At 45.8% G+C, this 16,834-nt stretch overlaps 1 protein-coding gene across 1 annotated transcript; it reads right to left on the reverse strand.

The window, feature by feature from the left end:
- Positions 1–1,474: 1,474 nt before the first annotated feature.
- Galp (galanin like peptide) lies at positions 1,475–16,554 on the reverse strand. The gene is made up of 5 exons (XM_057761885.1): positions 16,197–16,554; positions 15,126–15,174; positions 5,837–5,917; positions 3,731–3,808; positions 1,475–1,624 (listed from the first exon to the last, which is right to left on the reverse strand). Exons 1-5 carry the CDS (start codon positions 16,278–16,280, stop codon positions 1,569–1,571), a joined length of 348 nt encoding a protein of 115 aa, XP_057617868.1. The 5' UTR covers positions 16,281–16,554; the 3' UTR covers positions 1,475–1,568.
- Positions 16,555–16,834: the final 280 nt, after the last annotated feature.

The following is a 16,834-nucleotide window of genomic DNA, read 5'->3' on the forward strand; positions in this document are numbered from 1 at the left end:
GCTTTATATATGCTAAGCAAGAACATCCTCAGCTTTTGGCTTTCTAGAGACAGAGTTTCTCTGTGTAGCTTTGGGGCCTGTCCTGGATCTTGCTCTGTAGACCAGGCTGGCCTCAATCTCACAGAGATCCGCCTGTCTCTGCCTCCCAAGTGCTGGGATTAAAGGCATGCGCCACCACCACCTGGCTTTAGCGGTCTTCTAACAACCACCTTACCTTGGAAAGCTTAGCTTTCCTAGACTCACGGCAGGAGAGGTCTCTTCTCTGCTTGGGACTGAGTGAGTATTGGTGCAATATGCATACATTTTCCAAAACCCGGGAAATAGAAGCCCGGAGATGATGGCGACTGCAAAGAAACGGGACCTTCTTTCCGACCCCGTCCCAACCCTTGCCCGTCTAGCTCTTTGGCAGTTTGAGAAAGGAGAAGGTTGGGGAGTATGGGTTAAGGGACCCTGTTCAGTTGTTCTGTGAGGGGGACAAGATACAGGGGCCACTAGGAACAGGCGGGCAGGTTGGGTGGGGCAGAGCCTAACATTTGGTGAACCTGATCCTAGTACTGAAGCTGGCCTTGAAGTCTGCAGTACCTGGTCGTTGATCCACAGCCTAACAAGGTCTTGTGCGAAACAGTCTTCTCTGACATGGGTGCAGAAGCAGCAATGATGCTTCGGAGAGTCTTCTCAAGCAAAGACTCTCAGACACTTAGGTGGTGGCTGAAGACCAGAGAATTATTCCAAAAGAATGCTGTTAGTTTGGGCCAGAGAGATGGCTCAACCAGTAAAGACAATTGCAGCCATTCTCATGACTTGGGTTCGATTCCCAGGACTAGAAATAAATATAAGAGTTTTTTTTTTTAATGCAACTAGCCAGAATATATTGCAGGAAGGTTCTATGGTTGCCCACCTGCCTCCAAAGCGTCCCCTTAGGACTCTTAGGTCCCTTAATGACATCTTTTGTGTCTGCATGTGGCTGTGTGCACTTGAGTACAGGTGCCGTTGGAGGTTAGAGCCGTTGGGTTCCCTGGAGCTGGGGTTTCAGGTTGTTGTAAACCCTGGACATGGATGCTAAGAACGGAACATGGGTCCTTTGTAAGAGCAGGAAATACTTTTAACCCACGAGCTGTCTCTCCAGCCCCCAATTTTTCGTTTTCTAAAAAGTATTTATTTTTATTATTGACATATTAAGATTCAGCACGTGAGTGTGTCCGTGAATTTGTGAAAGCAATGCTGGTGGCTACGGAGGCCAGAGGTGTTAGTGCCCCTGGTGCAAGAGTTACCCGGGGCTACGAGCCGGACAGTGTGGGGCTGGAAACAGGACTCATGTATCCTCTAGAAGAGCAAAATTTGCTCTGTACAACGGACTCATCTCTCCAGTCCCCCATGACACCTTAGACTTACCCCAAGAATAATCAATCAAACCAGAGACCACTCCAGAGTTACATCCGCATAATTCTTTAAATATTACAACATGTTGTAGTGAGATTTGGGGATAGTTTTGTAGGGTCTTGGTCTCAGAGCAATGAGAGGGGATGGAGGGCCGGATGAGCTGAAAAAGAGTGAGGGGTGAGGTGTGGCTAAGTCTCTATCAGGGCGGCTTCTCTGGGAATATCCCTGTCCAGGACATGCAGATCTGTAACAGGAGAGCAATGGCAGATGGGTTAATGTTTGAAGGGTTCTAGCAGGCACAAGCAATGGCAAACATGGCACTGACAGGTTTTGCTTTTACCTTCCCCTCCCCTTACTAAAAACCATTAGATTACAGTTCTCTTTCTCCTTCTCCCTCCCCTCCCTCCCTCCCTCCCTCCCTCCCTCCCTCCCTCCCTCCCTCCCTCCCTCCCTCCCTCCCTCTCTCTCTCTCTCTCTCTCTCTCTCTCTCTCTCTCTCTCTCTCTCTCTCTGATTTATTTATTTACTTATTAGGTATACAGTGTTCTGCCTGCATATATCCCTGCAGGCCAGAAGAGGGCACCAGATCTCAATATAGATGGTTATGAGCCACCATGTGTTTTCTGGGAATTGAATTTAGGACCTCTGGAAGAGCAGCCAGTGTTCTTAACCTCTGAGTCATCTCTTCAGCCCCCCACATCCTTCTCTCCTAAGACTGACTACCAAGGTCCAGCTATCAAAGTAATGAAGTTCAGCAATCAAAGCCCCCTTTGGCTACCCTAATTAACATGCCTAATTAAAATTAAACACTCAGCTGATGGTGGTGCACATCTTTTAATCCCAGCACTCAGGAGGCAGACGCAGGTGAATCTGTTTGAGTTCAAGGCCAGCCTGGTCTACAGAGCGAGTTCCAGAACAGCTAGGACTGTTATACAGAGAAACTTTGTCCTGAAAAACCTAAATAAATAAATAAATTAAATAAACCACCATTTGTTCATGGGCCACGTCTGTCTCCTCTCTATCCAGAGGCAGTCAGTCCTTTGTTCCTCGGGGACAAACACCCCTCCCTTGTTCCCTTCCCCTTCTCCCTCATCCTCTATCTCCCATCTCTGTCTCTTATTCCCTGCCCTCTGTCACTCTGGGGCAAATAAATCTCCTTTGTGCTAAGACCTTGGACTTGGGGTATCCTATGCCTATTGAGGGCCTTTAAATGTTTAAGTTTTAAATTTTATTATTAGGATTGCATGTGTGGTGTGGGGGTGTAGGAGGTGTGAGTATGTGCCGTGGTGCATGTGTGGTGTGGGGGTGAAGGAGGTGTGAGTATGTGCCGTGGTGCATGTGTGGTGTGGGGTGTAGGAGGTGTGAGTATTACCATGGTGTATGTGTGGTGTGGGGGTATAGAAGGTATGAGTATTGCCGTGGTGCATGTGTGGAGGTTAGAAGACAACTTTGTGGGGTCAGTTCTTTCTTTTGTGGGGCCACCCTTTACCTGGGTGTCGGAAATGAAACCCCAGTTACCTGGCTTTCTGGGTGTCTGGTGCCCACAGAGGTCAGAAAAGGGTGTCGATTCTCTGAGAATGGAGTGATGGATTGAGCCACTCTGTGGGTGCTAGAGACAGAATCTGGTTCTTCTGCAAGATCGGTAAAGCGCTTTTAACTGCTGAGCCTTCTTCCCTCTTCCTACCTTAGCTTTTGAGTCAGGATATCTCATGGAACCTGGAGCCTGGTAAAAGCAGCTAGACTAGGTAGCCAATCATGTCCTAGGATCCCTACTTTTACGTAGATGCTGGAGATCCAAACTCAAGTCTCCTTGCCTGCATAGCAAGATCTTTTCCAATTGAGTCACCTCCTTAGCTACAGATTGGGGGAGGGCGGTTTCGAGACAGGGTTTCTCTGTGTAGCTTTGGAGCCTGACCTGGAAGGCACTCTGTAGACCAGGCTGGTCTCAAACTCACAGAGATCTGCTTGCCCCTGCTTCCCGAGGGCTGAGATTAAAGGTGTATGCCACCAGTGCCCAGCTCAACTAGTTTCTGAAGGACTTGGAGGAGTCTGACCATGCAAGGCTTAGAAACAGAGGCGCTATCAAGCTTTGGTCTAGGGCCTTAAATGGGAAAGTGCTCAATTGTAAGATCTTGGGACGCCATGGGGAAATTAGAGTTGGTCCCTGAGGCCGAATCTGATGTGAAGGAATTGTTGTTGAAGGCAAGCCATGAAGGGAGAGGCGGGTGTGTGAAGCGAGAGGGGCTTGCAGAGAGACTCTCTTGGCTGGTTGCCACTGCTTCCCCAAGCTTCCTGCATCCATCCTTTCATTTCCCCTCTTCTCCCTCCTCGCCTACATTCCCCATCTTTACCTTCACTCTTTGGTCTGATAAACGTTTCTACCAGGCTCCTCTTGGTCATCTGTGGAGAGCGGGAATAAGGGAGTCCATCTAGGGAAAGGGACAAGACATCATTGTTTGGTCAAAAGTGAGGCCCTGGCCCTCTAACACCCCTATATCCAAAGAGTCTAGAATGTAATATTGAGTTGGAAGTGTCACCCCAGCCCCTGGACTGGGAATAGCCCCGGTCCGGACTCCAACTCCCAGCCTGCCAAGCGCTGACCCCTCCCCGGGGAGGGTCAGGACCACTCCCACAGGGTATTTAGGCTCGCACTAGAAAAAGGAACATGTGGTCTTCGGGGTTTGTGTGGGCTCCTCTCCCTGCCATGTGGTCCCCATCCACTCAGCACTCAGGAATTTGGCATTTATTAAACATGGGCATTTTTGATTTGGTCTAATCTGGTTTGATTGGAGCTCTTTACACTGGCGGAGAGGCTCTTTTTAAGGGTTATTTTTAACAATCATGACACACTAAAATGCCAAAGAGGGGCCAGCGAGCCAGTGCAGCGCTAGCTGAGTTTCTTTCCTATGATCCACATGGTAGAAGGAGAAAACTGACTCTCCCATCAGTTGCTCTCCGACCTCTACACGGAGCTGTGGCATGTGCACACACATGCACAATAAATAAAATTGGCAGATAAGTAAATGCAGAGGTTTCATGATAGTCAATATGTGGTTTCCCTTTCTTTATTCCCTTGGAATCTTTGAGTGTCCAGTGGCTCTCAGTCAGGCCTTTGTCCTTGTGAGAGACATTCAGCCATATCTGGAGAAGTGTTGGACCTCCATGGCTGAGCAGAAAGGGAATGCTCTCAGCTTCGGATGCATAGAAACCAGATATGCCGCAATGCCACCTAGGATCGGCCTCCAGCAGCCAAGAAGGACCCAGCTCCAACCCTCAACAAAACCAAGGTTGGAAGCCAAGGCACATGGGTTCAGCACTGTCCCCTGGGGGGTGACAAGGAGGAGGCAGCTCAGGGCAAGAACTGCAGGGCACTAGCAGGGAGGCGAGCACTCCCTGGCCCCTCCCAGCCAGCGTCCAAGACTCTCTCTTGAGAGAACTGTGGTTCCACTCTGTGCCAGATTGTTTAGGGTTTTGGAAGTGAGCATGGGCTGCTGAGCATGCTCACGAGCACTTGCGGAAACCAAGGGTTTGGTTAGAGTGGCCGGTCAGGAAGCTCAGGGCCGCATGTCCCAGCATTGATTACAGACTCACACCGCCTTGCCCAGCTTTCTTATGTAGGTTCTGAGCTTGGGTTTTCATGCTTGCATGGCAAGCACCTTATGACTGAGCTGTCTTCCCAGGCCTAGCATAGTTAATTATAATTATTTATTATTATTATTATTACATTTTTGTTTATCATTGTGTATGTGCGTGTGGTGTGTATGTGTTTGTGTGTAAGTATGTGTGTGTGTGTGGTGAGTGTGTATGTGTGTGTGTTTGTATGTAAGTATGTGTGGTCTGTGTTTGTGCATGTGTGTATGTGTGGTGTGTATGTGGGTGTATGTGTGGTGAATGGGTATATATGTGTATATGTGATGAGTATGTGTGTGTGTGTATGTGTGATGACTATGTGTGTATGTATTGGTATGTGTGGTTAAGTGTGTGTATGTGTGTGTTTGACACAGGTATGCAGATCACAGGACAACCTATGGAATCAGTTCTCCCCTTCCATCTTGTCAGTCCTGGACATCAAACTCAAGTGGCCAGACTAGGCAACAAGTGCCTTTACCCTGAGCTATCTTTCTGATTCTGTTCTTTCTTGGGGAGGGCAGTGTGGAGAAGGGCTATCATGTAACCTAGACTGGCTTAGAAATCACCATGTAACTGTAGGTAACCTTAAACTGATGCTCCTGCCTGGGATCCCAAGTGTGAGATAACAGGCATGGACCACCACACCCAAGTGAGATAGTGACTACGATTTTACCTGGACAGAAATGAAAACCTTGACAGAATTACAGTTCTTTCTTCTACCTAGGAAGTGACAGGGTGAGGGGGTGGAGCCCACACCCACCAGTTTCCAAAGTCAACCAGAAGGTATGTAGAGGAGGATGCTGGAGATGCAGGAAACCGCTACTCACCGATAGCCTTCCACAGGTCTAGGATCTCAAGAGCCGAGTCCCTCTTCCTGCCTTGGTCTGCATTTGAGGGAAGGTGGACCACTAGGGAAGGAATGGGAGACAGCAAGAGAGCTGTTTAACAGCATGACCTCACACGGGGCCCAGCAAGTCCTTCTAGCATATGGCAGAATCACACCAACCAAAGCCACAAGGATAGGATGTGCACTGACCAGACCTGATTAACTTAGCTTAGCCTAGGATTGTAACCTGCTGTGGAATAATCCTTCTGCCCACTGTGTGATGTATGTCGCTACGATCGGTTTAATAAACAAGCTGACTAGCCAATAGCTGAACAGGATAAAGAGGCAGGAGAGCCAGACTGAGAGTGATGGGATGAGGGAGGCAGAGTCAGAGGAGTCGCCAGCCAGGCGGAGAACAAGTAGGACACACAAAATGGGATAGGGGCAAGAGCCACGAACCTTGGGGCAGCATGTTGCGGGAGGTCCTTCCGCTCCTCCAGCCAATAGCCGCTGAGATACCAGCCCATTGGGGCGTGGTCTCTCTCTCTTTAAAAAAGTGGCCACTTCCCTCCTCACTCTCTCTTACTTCCTGCTCTGCTTCCCGTGACTAGACTCCCTTCCTGATTGCGCAGAGGGCTGTTGTCTGGGCGGTGATCTGTAAGTTTTTTCCCCTTTAAATAAATAACCATTCTATTAATCATAATTCCAAACTGGTGTGGGACTGTTTGTGACTTCATCTGGCACCCAACGTTTGGTTTTAGGACCCCTCCTTCCCCCACTTGGCTGCTTGCCGCCAGTTCAGCTTGGCGCCTTGGCGCAAGCCCTCCCTCCCTCAGCCGCGGCCTGTGCCTTGCAGCCTGTGCCTTGTACGAGGAGCCAGCAGTTTTTTTTTTTTTTTTTTTGGTTTTTCGAGACAGGGTTTCTCTGTGGTTTTTTGGAGCCTGTCCTGGAACTAGCTCTGTAGACCAGGCTGGTCTCGAACTCACAGAGATCCGCCTGCCTCTGCCTCCCGAGTGCTGGGATTAAAGGCGTGCGCCACCACCGCCCGGCAAATATTTATTTATTTATTTATTATGTATACAATATTCTGTCTGTGTGTATGTCTGCAGGCCAGAAGAGGGCACCAGACCTCATTACAGATGGTTGTGACCCACCATGTGGTTGCTGGGAATTGAACTCAGGACCTTTGGAAGAGCAAGCAATGCTCTTAACCACTGAGCCATCTCTCCAGCCCCCTAGCCAGCAGTTTAATATAAATTATTACGCAGTGGCTTCTTGCTGCAGTTCTTTATATTTTCCCTTTAGACACCTCAGATTGACTTCAAGTCCCCACGCATCCTATCGTTTGCCTCCCCACGTGGATTTAAACTCCACAGGCCAGCGTAGTCTCTGCCCGCGTGATTTGCTCTTTTCTGAGTCATGTTCAAATCTCCCTTGCAAGCGCAGCTCTTAAGCTGCGTGAACCAGAGCACGCACTTGCCGGTTGCCAAAAGCTGCAACCCTTCGGGGCGACTCTGTCACGTGGAGGCATACACGGCTTCCAGGTTACTCTTCTCTACCCCTGGATTCTGGGTTTATTTTATTTTATTTTTATTTATTTATTTTTTTTCGAGACAGGGTTTCTCTGTGGCTTTGGAGCATGTCCTGGAACTAGCTCTGTAGACCAGGCTGGTCTCAAACTCACAGAGATCCGCCTGCCTCTGCCTCCCGAGTGCTGGGATTAAAGGCGTGCACCATCGCCCGGTGATTCTGGGTTTATGGTTCCGTGTACGGAATTGATTTAATTACATTTACTTTGTTGAGCAACTTGCATTTCCCAGTTTTTAACAAATACTAGGCGGACACTGAAACAGGACCCCGTTTTTCATCGTGACTTGGCAACAGCGCCACCTGCTGGATAATAGGTAATATGGCAGGTTTTGTTTCGAACACAAATTTTACTGTTTGGTTTACTAATACAATGGGTTATATCATGCAAGGTTTATATGACTATGGTGATAACTTAATTTACTGGTTACTAGGTTTCAGTATTCTTTTGAATATTCTATCATTTAGGAAGATTATAGCACTCCTAAGAACCATACAATCTTTACTAGAAACTCATGCAGGTCAGGAGATTCAGGGTTCAAAAGCTTTGGAATCACAGGTGCAGAATGGGGACCAAAAAATTGATACCTCAGTGAAATCACTAGAAACACATGCAGGTCAGGAGATTCCAGATTTAATAGAGACAATAATAAAAAGACTTGAAATGATTGAAGAAATTATTGGAGCTGGTGAACAGAGTAAGAAGGCACAAGGACAGGATACAATGCCACCACCAGCTATTAGAACTGGCTTACCCAGGGTTTTAGCGACATCCCCTGTAATTTATTTTGACAAAGCGTCAACTTCTAAAGGCTCAAAGGGAGTCAAAGAAGCTAGATGGATGCCAATAGAAATGAATGATCTAAAAGAAATTAAGCAAGCTGTCGTTAATTATGGCTTGCACTCTGCATTTGTTAAGGAAATGATAAGGACTTGGGCTTCTAATGCCAGAGCTACCCCCCACGATTTCCATCAGTTAGTGTCTGCAGTTTTAGATAATGGACCTTCCTTGATGTTTGGAATTTATTTCAGAGAAGAATCCAAACATATGGAACAGCAAGGAAGAGCAAAAGGTATGGAAGTTTCCCAAGATCAAATTCTTGGTGTAGGAGAATATGCTGATCCACAGGTCCAAGCTCTTTATGATGATGAAGTACTGTGTCTATGTCACAAAGCAGCTTTAAATGCTTGGAATAGGATACAAGATCCAGCGAAAAGGATCAAATCATATATCAGGATTAGGCAGGGACAGAGAGAATCCTTTACTGACTTTTTGCAAAGATTAATTAAGGCTCTGGACATAGGGGTAACAGACCCAGAAGCTAGACGAATACTTCTTGAATATCTAGCTTTTGAAAATGCAAACATAGAATGTAAAAAGATAATTGGGCCTTTAAAGTCTAGATCAGCACCTATGGATGAATGGATTCAGCATACAATCCCATATGGGTCTGCCAGGTCCTCTAGCACAAGGCAACGCTGAGATTGATCAATTATTGATTGGAAGCATGTTGCAGGCCTCAAAATTTCATAAAAAGCATTATGTCAATAGTAAAGGCCTAAAGAAAGAATTTTCCATTACATGGCAATAAGCTAAGGGCATTATAAAGAGATGTCCTACTTGTTCTTTCTATAATCAAACACCTTTGCCTGCAGGGAGTAACCCAAAAGGGACTAAAAGAAATGAAATCTGGCAGATGGATATGTTCCACTTTATGGAATTTAGTAAATTAAAATATGTACACCACACCATAGACACGTATTCAGGTTTTCAATGGGCGACTGCCCTGAGCTCAGAAAAGGCTGATTCAGTAATCACACATTTATTGGAAGTTATGGCCATCATGGGTATACCTGCACAAATAAAGACAGATAATGGTCCAGCATATGTATCTAAGAAAATGAAACGCTTTTTTGATTATTATAATATAAAACACATTACAGGTATACCAAATAATCCTGCAGGTCAGGCAGTTATAGAAAGATCAAATCGTACTATAAAGGACATGCTGAACAAACAGAAAGGGACCGAAAATACCCCCAGAAATAGATTGCATAATGCTTTATTAACCTTGAATTTTCTTAATGCTAGAACGACAGCAGCAGAAAGACATTGGATAATGGAAAAGTCTGCTGAACTAAATCAACCGATTTATTTCAAAGATGTGCTGACCTCTCAATGGAAGCCAGGAGATGTGCTACGTTGGGGAAGGGGTTTTGCTCTTGTTTCCACAGGAGAAGAAAAATTGTGGATACCATCAAAATTAATAAAGATTCGATTTGAAGAGGAGAAACCTCTTGGAAAGGAGAAATGACAACTCATCCACAATGATGATATTCATACAGGTGGTAAGAAAAACATATAGAATGGGGGCAGGGTTCTGTTCTTATTTCCACAGGAAAACACTCATCTTTGAAAAATTCAAGGGACCCTGGATGTTTGGATACTGAGAGATGGAAAAACACCTGCCCAATAGGAACTATCAAGAAAACTGAATAGGTTGTGTAAGTAAAATATACTAAACCATATTTCTAAATTTATAGTGCTGGTTTTGAAGTTGGACTCCGGCTCAGTCCCTCTCCAATTCCAAGCCTGTTGGTAAGAGAAAAACCCAGAGTTTCTGGAGTTTCTGTCTCATGTCAAGAGCCATGATATGGGACAGAAAGAAATATGAGTTTAGAAAACATCTTTGCTTTTCTTCATATCTATAATACTTTTCATTGAATATATCTATCATGCCTTTCATTGAATATATATATGTCTATATATGTCTATATGATTAATGTTTAAGTTTTTCACAATGAACAATGAGTTTTTCCTGAAGTGACATTTGAAGTTTCCAGGAAGAAGATGGGGCCCCATAACAACTCCACCTGGTTGATAATGATGTCATGATACTGATAGCGCTACTACAAGACCTGTTTTGGGTACCAGCTGCACAAGACAGTTCCAACTTGGTTAGCTGAAATGGTGCACATCTTATGCAACATTCTGGCCAGACCTGCACAAAATACTCAGAGACTATTTGCAATTTTAAAAGACATTGATCTTGTGAGTTCGAGACCAGCCTGGTCTACAAGAGCTAGGTCCAGGACAGGCTCCAAAACCACAGCGAAACCCTGTCTCGAAAAACCAAAAAAAAAAAAAAAAGACATTGATCTTGAAATTTAATCATCATTTTACTTTCACAGGATCCCCCAGAAAGAACATCGCCCCCATGACAGCTGGAAGTAATTCTAGAGGACGACGTCCCCTCTCCCAGTAAAGTTTGCCCTTGGGTTTAGGGACATCATTTAGGGATTGATTATAATTAGTATACGGTTGAGGGTTGGGGAAGGAATTTTATAAGCTCAGGGATCATTTGGGAAAAAAAAGAGGGATTATGGGATAATAGATTAGTACTTGTTGGTACTTATGAGTTATTGTTTTGAGACAAATGTATTGGTATCGATTCTTATATATTGATACAAAGTGAAATTATATTGACTATTGTATGCATGCATGTTTCTACCTGTTTAAAACATTTTTTATGTATTGACATATTGTATTGATATATATTGTATATATTTACCATATTGCAGTGTACATTTCTACCTCTGATTAAGATACTTATATATTGTTTGTGTATTGATATATATTTACCATACTGCAATGTATATTTGTACATTGTTTATATTTGGAGTTCATTGTCCTCATTTGTTTCACAGTCATTTATTGTCTTAGTCTTTAAGCTAGATAGGTATTGAGAATTATATAGATCAATAGTATTCTAAGTTTGTCATTAATAATTAGACTAATCAGGTTCTTTAGATACATAAAGATTATACTCAGTATAGATAGATAATCTTCAAGCTCTTCAAAGAGCTGTAGAAAATGGCCTTTAATCTAACTCAGAGTTTTGTGGTAGTGAGACACAATTGCTCCTGGCAACACCGCTCTATTTCCGAGAGAATGTTGAGCACCAAAGACACTCCACCTGGAGCCTTTCTTCTTGCCTGAACTGGCCTTTGGGCAAAGAAATGCCCATACCTCAACCACTGACAAAGATACAGAGTATCCGTGACTGGAAAAAACAGGACTGTCATATCCTGCCAAGACAGGGTAAGATAGTTTTGATAAGTTTCTTGCCTTTGAAAATGGTATGTCAGTTATGTTAGGCCTTAGCCAAAGTTGGTTGCTTCAACGCTGCAAATGTGACCTTGGGTGATTGCCCAGGTAGCTAGTTGTCTCTGTGATTTGTTGCATGTTTTGAAAGTTGTTTGATTGCACTTCCTAGTTACTCAGGTAACATTATTTCCCTTCTCAGATCTTCGATGGGGTTGAAGACTATATAAATGTAGTTACTTTTCACTCATGACTTAGCCAAGCTATTTATTATAGAAGACCTAAGCTAGTTAGAATAGGATATTTGTACTTATTGTATATAATTTCGTAGTAGATTTAGAACTCTCTTACTTAAACAAAAGGGGGAGGTGTTGCGGGAGGTCCTTCCGCTCCTCCAGCCAATAGCCGCTGAGATACCAGCCCATTGGGGCGTGGTCTCTCTCTCTTTAAAAAAGCTGCCACTTCCCTCCTCGCTCTCTCTTACTTCCTGCTCCACATCCGGCAACTAGACTCCCTTCCTGATTGTGCAGAGGGCTGTTGTTGGGACGGTGATCTGTAAGTTTTTTCCCCTTTAAATAAATAACCATTCTATTAATCATAATTCCAAACTGGTGTGGGATTGTTTGTGACTTACGCCTTGGGCAGCACACAGACAAATAGAAATTGGTTAAATTGTAAGAGTTAGTTAGTAAAAAGCCTGAGCTATTGGCCAAGCATCTATAATTTATATTAAGTCTCCAGGTCAGTTATTTGGGAGCAGGTGGTCGGGACAGGTCCACCTACAGTAACCCACCTATGTCTGAGGACAAATCTCACGTTTTCAGTTCTTCCTGTCATGTTGTCAAGGCAACGTGGGGTTTCCTTACTTTCTTTTACATTTATTTGTTAGGGGTGTGTGTGTGTGTGTGAGAGAGAGAGAGAGAGAGAGAGAGAGAGAGAGAGAGAGAGAGAGAGAGAGAGGAAGAGAGAGGAAGAGAGAGGAAGAGAGAGATGTAGTGAGCAGTACACACGCGCCATGGCACTTGAATGAAGGTCACAGAACACTTAAAAAGAGTCAGTTTGCTCCTTCTGGGGATAGAACCCTGGTCTGTACTCATCTAGTCAACTTGCTGGCTTCTAACTGAAGCCTGTGAAAAACAGATCTTCATTTCATAAGCACGGGAGATTTAGGATAGGAAAAGTGAAGCAGTGTGGCTCACAGTTTGTAGTGCCGGGCGAGCGCCAGCCTCGAATGACAGGAGTGCTGACTAAATGCAGAGAACACTCCATAAGCCCTAACCTGTGGCCTCCTCTATATTTTGGGACAAATTCTCACAATGTAGTTCTGGCTGGCTTGGAACTCCCTACGTAGACTAGACTGGCCTTGAGCCCACTGACCTCTGCCTCCTGAGTGCTGGAAAAGGCACACCCACCAACCCAACCCAGTTTAACTTCTAGGGAGCTGAGCCTAGCCTCCGGTGGATTTGGTGGCTAAGAGCAAGTGCTCCGAAGAAGATTCATTTGGGGAAGTAGAGAGGCAGGGGTGGAAGAAAAACCGGAAAGCATGGCATCTAAATCATTATATGGTGCCCACTGTGGGCAGAGAATCTGATACCCACTGTGTGCCGGTATTGTGTAACTCATTGTTAAAAACTACATTTCCTCGGCCTTTGTTTATCATGTATGTGTTTATGTGCATAGGCTCACCCATGACACCTCACCCCTGTGCATAAGCTCACCCGTGCCACCTCACCCCCGTGCCTAGGCTCACCCGTGCCACCTCACCCCCGTGCATAGACTCACCCGTGCCACCTCACCCCTGTGCCTAGGCTCACCCGTGCCACCTCACCCCTGTGCCTAGGCTTACCCGTGCCACCTCACCCCTGTGGAGAGCAGAGTACACCCTGTAAGAACTGGTTCCCTCCTACCGTGTGGCTACTGGGAGCTCAGGTCATCAGGCTTGGAGGCAAATACCACCAAGCCATCTTGTCAACCCTTCCTCTCTCCCTTTATGTGGGTTTTAGGCTCAAACTCAGGTTATCTGGTTTGCACCATCAGGCAAAAAGTGCCTTTACACACTGAGCCATCTTGATGAACATTTTTTATATAATTTTTTTTTTTAAGATAGGGCCTCAGGTAGCCCTGGCCTCAAATTTCCAAAATAGCTCATGATGTCCTTGAATTCCTGATCCACCTGTCTGTACCTCTCAAGTGCTGAGATCAGAGGGCTGTGATCCCACACCTAATGTTATACAGTTCTGGCGTCGAGCCCAAGGTTTTCAGTGTGCTAAGCAGGAGCTCTACCAACTGAGCTATGTAGACAACTTACTTAAACCTCATAACCCTGCCGGGCGGTGGTGGCGCACGCCTTTAATCCCAGCACTTGGGAGGCAGAGGCAGGTGGATCTCTGTGAGTTCGAGACCAGCCTGGTCTACAGAGCTAGTTCCAGGACAGGCTCCAAAACCACAGAGAAACCCTGTCTCGAAAAACAAAACAAAACAAAAAAAAACCTCATAACCCTCTCCCCAATGTGGGGACCACCATTGTCCTCCCTGTCTCAGAGCCAGAAATGGAGACCCAGGGAGACTAACCCTGAATATCATGACAGGCCCTGCCTTCAACCTTCTGCCTGGACTACAGAGGGAATAGCTTGAATCCGAACCACCCCTACAGGCTCATGTAAATGGAGGTTTCTCTCCCACCTAGCAGTTCCCAAATAACCACTCTGAGACTTAATATTAATTACAAACGGTTTGGCCTATCAGTTCAGGCTTGTTATTAACTAGTTCTTACAACTTAAATTAACCCAATTCTATCGTTCTGTATTTTACCACGAGGCTCGTGGCTTGTTACCTCACATCTTGCTTCCTCGGCAGCTGCGGGCATCTTGCTGCCTCCATCTTCTTTCTCCTTGTGTTTCTGCTTGGATTTCCCACACACACCCGACTCTATTCTGCATGGCTATTGGCCAAATCAACTTTATTAACCAATGGTAATAAAACACACTCACAGCATACAGAGGGGCATCCCACATCAGGCTCAGGTTTTTTTTCTTTTTTTTTTTTTTTTTTTTGGTTTTTAGAGACAGGGTTTCTCTGTGGCTTTGGAGCCTGTCCTGGAACTAGCTCTTGTAGACCAGGCTGGTCTCGAACTCACAGAGATCCGCCTGTCTTTGCCTCCCAAGTGCTGGGATTAAAGGCGTGTGCCACCATCGCCCAGCTATCAGGCTCAGGTTTTGAACACTTGTTCATTCCCCTAGAATTTCTAGAAGGTTGTGGAACCTTTCGAAGATGGGGTCTAACCGAAGGAAACGGGTCACTAAGGGCAGGCCTTTGAAGGTTGTAGTCTGACCTATAGTCCTGGCTACACAGTGATCCCTGAATTTTTCTACACCCTCCCTCTTCTGCGATGCACACTGACCTGCCAGGCCTTGCCTACCATGATGGTGCGAACCCCTCTGAAACCATGAGCCACAATGAATCCTTCCACCCTTGACTATCAGACATTTTGGTCATAGTGATGTAAAAGCAACTGATTCAGCATCTTTGCCAGGTTCACAACACGACTGGCATCAGGTAGGCATGAGTGAAGGACGGAGTATGGAGAAAAAGCACTTACCAGGACCCAGGAGGTAACCAGCACTATTGAGGGTCCATCCTCCTCGTCCCTGGAAGAGATGAAGAAAAGTGGACCAAGATAAGAAAGTGGCAAGATCCCAGAAGTCTAGGGTGATGCAGATCACAATATCGCCTTGATACTAGCCAGTGACACAGCTCTGCTTAGTCCCTAGTTCAGCCCTGTGCAGTTAGGATCTCCTATAACCTAGCAAGTGTAGGGCCCAGGCAAGGTGGCTCAGTGGGTAAAGATGCTTTGGTGCAAAGCATGACCTAGTTCAACCAGGACATGGAAGAACAGATGCTACTCCTGCAGGTTATCTTATGACCTCCACACTCTCACTGCATAATGCACAACCCCCACAACAGACGGACAGACAGACTGTAAGAAACAGGACTAGCTCAAGTTACTCTCCAATGTCTGACCCTCCTGCTTTGGCCTCCTGAGTGCTGGGATTACAGGCACGCACCACCATGCCCTTGGGGATGGGACCTAGAGCTTCTCCCTCGCAGACAGGCACACCACCAACTGAGCTACATGTATCACCCTTTTCTCTCTCTCTCTCTTTTTAAAATATTTATTTATTATATTGCATTGGTGTTTTGCCTGCACGTACGTCTGTGTGAGGGTGTCTGATCCTTTAGAACTGGAGTCACAGACAGTTGTGAGCTGCCATGTGGGTGCTGGAAATTGAACCTGGGTCCTCTGGAAGAACAGCCAGTGCTCTTACCCGCCGAACCATGTCTCCAGCCCCTCTCTTTTCTTATCTCTTTATTTTTGATTAGAATCTCACTATGTTGTCCACTGGCCTTGAATTCACAACCCTTCTGCCTCGGCTTCCCGGCTTCCCGAGTGCTGGGATGACTGGCAGGTGTCATCACACTGGGCTGAAGAAACTCAATCCCAACCATCTATTTCTCACCTGTCCTCCACTCCACTCCCAGGGCCAAGTTGATGAGGTCACCCCGTCTTTCTTCTTAGGTTTATGACATTAGCTTGTCCCCTACAAGACTCCCTGGATCAAACCAGAAAAAGCAATGTAAAACCTCTCCCCAGAAGGGAGGCGTTAGTTACCCTGTGAACAGGCACAGTCTCGGGTGTCCCTGCCAGACTCAGCAAGATGGCGACAAGGAGGACCAGATGCATGGAGCAGGCCATCCCGAAGCTGGAAGAACACAGCACACAGCTGATGGAGGCTGCAAAGACAGAGCGAGTGTTATCCTTGCCACTGGGCAGCGGTGGCACATACCTTTAAGCGCAACAATCTGGAGGCAGAGGCAAACAGTCCTCTGTGTGAGTTCGGGGTCAGCCTGGTCTACAGAAACTTCCAGGACTGACAGGGCTACACAGAAAACTCTTGTCTCAAAAATACAAAACAAAAAAAAAGTTATTCTTCACAGCAGGGTTGTGTACCGCTGTGATATGGTGGAAAGAGTTTTAATGAATGGAATTGATCTATTCTACCCCCCAGAAAAAAACGAAAGTGTACAGTGTCTGGAGCTGAATGAGTATGGCCATATGCATGAAGCATGACATCACTGCGGTGCCCAACAGCGAGTAGAGAATGTCTTTTTATTTTATTTTTAATTTTTTTTGTTTTGTTTTTTTTTTTTTTTGAAACAGGGTTTCTCTGTGTATCTCTGGCTGTCCTGAAACTCACTCTGTAGACCAGGCTGGCCTCGAACTCACAGAGATCCACCTGCCTCTATCTC

This window comes from Chionomys nivalis, chromosome 2, assembly GCF_950005125.1.
Source record: "Chionomys nivalis chromosome 2, mChiNiv1.1, whole genome shotgun sequence".
Taxonomy (NCBI): domain Eukaryota; kingdom Metazoa; phylum Chordata; class Mammalia; order Rodentia; family Cricetidae; genus Chionomys; species Chionomys nivalis.

Coding starts and splice junctions, on each gene's coding strand:
- Galp (XM_057761885.1), bottom strand. CDS start 16,280: ATGGCCTGCTCCATGCATCTGGTCCTCCTTGTCGCCATCTTGCTGAGT. Junction 15,175..16,196: donor AGACTGTGCCTGTTCACAGG/GTAACTAACGCC, acceptor CATCTCTTCCAG/GGACGAGGAGGATGGACCCT. Junction 3,809..5,836: donor AGACCTGTGGAAGGCTATCG/GTGAGTAGCGGT, acceptor CCCTTTCCCTAG/ATGGACTCCCTTATTCCCGC.